Source organism: Nicotiana tomentosiformis, chromosome 5, assembly GCF_000390325.3.
Source record: "Nicotiana tomentosiformis chromosome 5, ASM39032v3, whole genome shotgun sequence".
In the NCBI taxonomy this organism is placed as follows: Eukaryota; Viridiplantae; Streptophyta; class Magnoliopsida; order Solanales; family Solanaceae; genus Nicotiana; species Nicotiana tomentosiformis.
The window spans coordinates 97,334,975-97,341,332 of record NC_090816.1 but is presented as its reverse complement, the minus strand read 5'-3'; the positions used below and the strand labels follow the sequence as shown (position 1 = coordinate 97,341,332).

Below are 6,358 nucleotides of genomic sequence, written 5' to 3'. Positions count from 1 at the left end.
CAAAAATTTAGTTGAAGAACTTCTTCCACGTTTCCCAAATTTCTCAAATAAATGCCTTAATTAAATGATGAAATCAACTATAGATTAGTGGAATAAAACCATAAATGAGTTAAGAATCATTACCCAATAGCTTTCTCTGAAAATCCCTCAAATTATCGCCTAAATCCGAGCTCTCAAAGACCCAAAGTGAAAATGAGATCAAACCCTCGAAATTTACCCTTTTCTGCCTAGTGATCTCGCACCTGCGGACTCATAGTCGCACCTTCGACGACGCACCTGTAGAAAATCCACCGCAGGTGCGGACTTGACTTACACACCTGGGTCCGCTTCTGCGATCAAATGACCGCACTTACAAGTGCGCTCATGCAAACAAATGTCTGCTTCTATGGACTCCCCTTCCAGCTCACTCTCCGCATCTGCAGAACTTCAAGCGCATCTGCGAGCTCGCAAATGCGGAAATTACCTCGCACCTGCAACCCTTGTCCATCTCCTCAATCCCTCTTCTATGCTTGGCATATCGCACGTGCGTGTCCGTACCTGCGGCCACCCCACCACAAGTGCAATTACACCAAAATCTTGAAAGCTTCAACAATTACACAAGTCCAAATTTTGATCCGTTAAGCATATGAAACTCACCCGAGGCACCCCGAGACCTCAACCAAACATACCAACCAGTCCTATAACACCATAAAAACTTAGTCGAGTCCTCAAATTACATCAAACGCTAAAAACATGAATCACCCTCCAATTCAACTTAATGAACTTTGAAACTTCAAACTTCTACAACCGATGTTGAAACATACCAAACCACATTAGATTGACCTCAAATTTTTCACACAAGTCATAATTGACATTACGAACCTACTCCAACTTTAGGAATCGGAATCCAACCCCGATATCAAAATGTCCATTTCTTGTCAAATTTTCCGAAAATTTGACTTTCACCATTTCAAGCCTAAATCAGTTATAGACCTCCAATTCACATTCCGAACACGCTCCTAAGTCCAAAATCACCCAACAGAGCTAATGGAACCGAAGAAACTCCATTTCGGAGTTGTCTTCACACAGTTCCAACCACAGTCAAAATCCTAAGACTTAAGCTTCTGTTTTAGGGACTAAGTGTCCCAAATCACTCTGAAACCACAACAAAGCCTCCTGGAAAGTCACATAAGTAGAAAAGGATACAGGGGAAGTATTAAATAGAGGATCGGGTCTAATACACTCAAAATGACCGGGCGGGTCGTTACACGCACTTGCGGTCAAATCAACGTATGTGCGATTGTACCAGACCCGAAACCATCAGCCATTCCTCAAGTCCAAACAAGAATCCGATTTCAATTCGAATAACACCCGAGGCCCCTGGGACTCCATACAAATAAGTCCTAAAACCTATTATGCACTTACCCGAAGACAAACAACATCAAAATCTCGAATCGCACCCCAATTCAAGCCTAATGAAACTAATGAACTTCCAACTTCTAAAACTAATGTCAAACCATATCAAATCAACTCCGAATGACCTCAAATTCACACTTGTCTCAAATGAAACACCAGAGTTATTCCAACTTCTAGAACCAAAGTCCGATCCCAATATCAACAAAGTCAAGTCTCGGTCAAACCTCTTAACCTTCCAAACCTTCAACTTTCCAACTTTCCCCAAAAAGCCTCAAATCAACCTACGGACCTCCAAATCAATATCCGTACATACGTCTAAGTCCAAAATTACTATAAGAAGCTATGGGAACCATTAAAACTCCATTCTAGAGTCGTCTATACAAAACTCAAACTTTGGTCAACTCTTTCAACTTAAGCCTTCAATCTTGGGACTAAGTGTCCCAATTCACTCTGAAACACTACCGAAACAATCCAACCACCTAGGCAAGCCACATAACCACAATTGAACATAAAAAGCGATAAATAGGGGAACGTGGCTACAATACACAAAACGACCAGCCAAGTCATCACAGTCTCCCCTTTTAAACAAACTTTTCTCATTGAACCGGTCTAGAATCATACCTGGAGTCTCAAATAGGTGTGGATATCTTCTCTGCATCTCCTTCTCGGTCTCCCATGTAGCCTCCTTAACTGGACAATCCCCCCATCGCACCTTTACTAATGCTATATTCTGTGACCTCAACTTCCGAACCTGTCGGCCCAAAATAGACAGCGGCTCCACATCATAAGTCAAATCCCTATCTAACTGAACTGTGTTGAAGTCAAAAATATGTTCAAGATCACCACAATACTTTTGGAGCATAGAAACTTGAAACAATTGGTAAACACTCGATAGACAAGGTGGCAATGTAAGTCAGTAGGCCACCTTCCCAATCCTCTCAAGCACCTCAAAGGGACCAATATGCCGTGATCTCAACTTGCCCTTCTTCCCGAACCTCTTCACACCGTTAATGGGAGAAACTATGAGAAACACTTCTGACCCATCATATATACAACATCACGAACCTTCTTATCAGTATAACTCTTCTATCTGAACTGTGTTGTACAAAGCCGCTCCTAGAACAACTTTACCTTCTCTAAGGCATCATGGACCAAATTAGAGCCCAACAACCAAGCATCATTGGGCTCAAACCAACTAACTGAAGAATAGCATCTCCTCCCATATAAGTCCTCATAAGGAGACATCTGGATGCTTAACTGAAAGTTGTTATTGTAGATGACCTCTGCTAACAGAAGAATTCAATCCCATGAACCTTTGAAATCCATAACATAGGCGTGTAGCATATCCTCCAAGATCTGAATAGTGAGCTCGGACTGCCCGTCCGCCTGAGGATGGAATGTTATACTCAACTCAACCCGTGTGTCCAACTCTCGTTGCACTACTCTCCAAAATTGCGATGTGAACTCCTTGCCTCGGTCAAAAATAATGAAAATGGGAGCTCCATGTAAGCAGATAATCTCCAGGATGTAAATCGGAGTCAACCACTCGGAAGAATAGGAAGTCACCACCGGAATGAAGTGTGCGTACTTAGTCAACCGGTCCACAATAACCCAGACTGCATCATATTTATTCAAGGTGTGTGGCAATACTAACACAAAATTCATAGTGATGTGCTCCCACTTCCACTCTAGTATCTCCAATATGTGAGTCAACCCTCCCAGTTTCTGATGCTCATACTTCACCTATTGACAATTCAAACACCGAAAGACATAAGCAACAATATCTTTCTTCATTCTCTCCCACTGATAGTGTTGTTTCAAGTCATGGTACATCTTCATGACACCTATATGAATGGAATAGTGCGAGTTGTGAGCCTCCTCAAGGATAAAATATCTCAACACATCAATATTTGGAACACAAATCCGGCCTTTAAGCCACATAACACCATCATCACCAATAACAACCTCCTGAGCACTACCACATTGAACCATTTCCTTCAACACCAACAAGTGAGGATCATGAAACTGGTGAGCCATGATATGATCCAACAATGATGACTGAGGCACAACGCAAGAAATAATCCGTGTAGGCTCCGACATATCCAATCTCATAAACTGATTGGCCAAAGCCTGAAAATACATGACTAGTCGCCTCTTTGCTACTGGTAAATAAGCCAAACTACCCATACTTTCAGTCTTTCTACTAAATGCATCAGCCACTATATTGTTCTTCCTCGGATAATATAATATGGTGATATCATAGTATTTCAGATACTTTAACCATCTCCCTACCACACATTAAAGTACTTCTGCTTGAACAGGTATAGGAGACTCCGATGGTCGGTATAGACCTCACATGGAATGTCGTACAGATAATACCTCAAAATCTTCAGTGCGTGGACAATGGCTGCCAACTCTAAGTCATACACATGGTAATTCTTCTCATGAACCTTCAACTACAATGATGCATAGGCAATCACCCTACCGTCCTGCATCAACACCGCGCCAAGCTCAATATGCGAATCATCATAATACACGGTGACAGACCCCAAACCTGCAGGAAACACCAACACTGGAGTTGTAATAATGCAGTATTGAGCTTCTGAAAGCTAGCCTCACACTCCTCAGACCATCGGAAAGCAGCACCCTTCTACGTCAATCTAGTCAAAGGTGCAACAATGGATGAAAACCCCTCCACAAAACGGTGATAATAACCTGCAAACACAAAAAGCTCCAAATCTCTATAGCTAAAGATGGTCTAGGACAACTCTGAACTACCTCAATCTTATTCGAATCCACCTTGATCCCCTCACTAGACACCACGAGGCCCAAGAATACCATTGAATCAAGCCAAAACTCACACTTGGAGAATTTAGCATATAGTTTCTTCACCCTCAAAGTCTAGAGTACGATCCTCAGATGTTACTCATGATCCTCCTGGTTGCGTGAGCACACCAATATTTCATCAATGAATACTATGATGAAAGAATCAAGATATGGCTGGAACACATTGTTCATCAAGTACATAAAGGTTGTTGGGTCATTGGTCAGCCCAAAAGACATCATTATAAACTCATAGTGACCATAGCGGGTCATAAAAGTCATCTTCAGAATATATGAATCCCGAATCTTCAACTGATGATCAGCATGCCTCAAATCAATTTTCGAGAATACTTTAGCACCCTAAAACAGGTTAAATAAGTTATCAATGCGTGGTGGTGGGTACTTGTTCTTAATAGTAACCTTATCCAACTGTACGTAATCAATACACATCATTATAGTATCATCCTTCTTCTTCACAAATAGAACTGGTGTACCCCAAGGTGACACACTAGACCTAATGAAGCCATTATCAAGCAATTCCTACAATTGTTCCTTTAACTCCTTCAACTCAATAGGTGTCATGCGATACAGTGAAATAGAGATGGGCTGAGTGTCTGGTACCAAGTCAATACCAAAATCAATATCCATGTTGGGTGGCATGCCTGGCAGGTTTGCTAGAAATACATTTGTGAAGTCTCTCACTACCTGAACTGACTCAACGGTAGGAGTATCAGCACTAACACCCCTCGTGAAGGCCAAATATATCAAACACCCCTTCTCAACTATCTGTTGAGCCTTCTAATGTGAAATAACTCTACCAGGAACATAGTCTGGGGAGCCTCTCCACTCCATCCTTGGTAGCCCCAGCATCGCCAACATCACGGTCATAGCATGACAATCCAGAATACTGTGACATGGTGACAACCAATCCATGCCCAATATCACGTCAACATCAACCACGTTGAGTAGTAAAATATCAACTCCCATCTCACAACCCCCAATAGTCACCACACACAACCGGTTCACATGGTCCACAATAATAGAACCACATATTAGCATAGATACATGAAAAGTCATAACTAAAGAATCACATGGCATATCCAAATAATGAGAAAAGTATGGTGACACACATGAATAAGTGGAACTAGGGTAAAATAATACTAAAGCGCCCCTGTGGCATACTGAAATAATGCATGTGATCACAAAATCGGAAGCAACTACATCTGGCCTGATGGGAAAAGCACATCATCGAGCCTGACCACCACCTGATCAACATCCCCCTCTAGGGCGACCTCGAAATGCCTGAGTCCTACCCCAAGCTGGCTGAGAGAGTGGTATAGTAATTGGTGTAGAAGTCACACCTTGACCTCTTTGCTGCGCGAGACCTCCAATAAAATAGGGGAAAGACCTCCTAACATGTCCCAACTCTCCACACTATTAACCTCCAAATAGGGATGACTTTGAGGCCTAAACTGGACCCCGAGAACTAGAATAGCCCTTGGAATAACCCGGTGCTGACGAACCCTAAACTGATGAAGCACGGTACAAACTCTGAGCTAGGAGTGCACTATAAGATGACTAAATTGGATGAGTACTATATGAACCATGACTACCTGATGCACCACAATGAATCGGGCGAGCCATCTAAGTAGACCTGAAAGGGAGACCTCTATTCTGATGTGACTGACCTCCAGATGAGGTACCATTGAAATCACCTAAAACACGGGGCCTCTTTCCCTCTGGCTCCTCACTCTTAAGCCTACGAACCTTCTCCAAGCGCCTAGACATCTCGACCACCTGGTCATACCTAACATATGTCTCACCCTCTCGAGCCAAACTGAAGTGTAGGCCATAGTTGAGGCCATCAATGAACCTCCTGATCCTCTCTCTCTCTCTCTCTCTCTCTCTCTCTCTCTCTTGGTAGGAACCAACAATACTATATGATGAGCCAAATATGTGAATCTCATCTCATACAGAATCATTGCCATACCCTCCTGGTGTAGCTGCTCAAACTATCTATGAAACTCCTCTCTTTAAGTCTGGGGAATAAACTTCATTAAGAAGAGAACTAAGAACTCATGCCACATACGTGGTGCAACACCGGTTGTCCTGCTCAACTCATAAGCTTGACACTATCTGT

At 42.6% G+C, this 6,358-nt stretch overlaps 1 protein-coding gene across 1 annotated transcript; it reads right to left on the bottom strand.

Moving 5' to 3' along the window:
• Positions 1 to 3,138: 3,138 nt before the first annotated feature.
• LOC138892842 (uncharacterized) lies at positions 3,139 to 6,006 on the bottom strand. Its single transcript, XM_070176589.1, has 3 exons — positions 5,907 to 6,006; positions 3,881 to 3,949; positions 3,139 to 3,683 (listed from the first exon to the last, which is right to left on the bottom strand). The coding sequence occupies exons 1-3, from the start codon at positions 6,004 to 6,006 to the stop codon at positions 3,139 to 3,141; spliced, it is 714 nt and encodes a 237-aa protein (XP_070032690.1).
• Between the last annotated feature and the right edge of the window lie 352 nt (positions 6,007 to 6,358).

Excerpts from the sequence above, each read along its gene's own strand:
- LOC138892842 (XM_070176589.1), bottom strand. The coding sequence starts at position 6,006 with ATGTCTAGGCGCTTGGAGAAGGTTCGTAGGCTTAAGAGTGAGGAGCCA. Across the intron at positions 3,950-5,906 it reads CAATGGTACCTCATCTGGAG|GTTTGGGGTCTGTCACCGTG; the intron begins GTCAGTCACATC and ends TGTTTCCTGCAG. Across the intron at positions 3,684-3,880 it reads CGCGGTGTTGATGCAGGACG|GGAGATGGTTAAAGTATCTG; the intron begins GTAGGGTGATTG and ends AATGTGTGGTAG.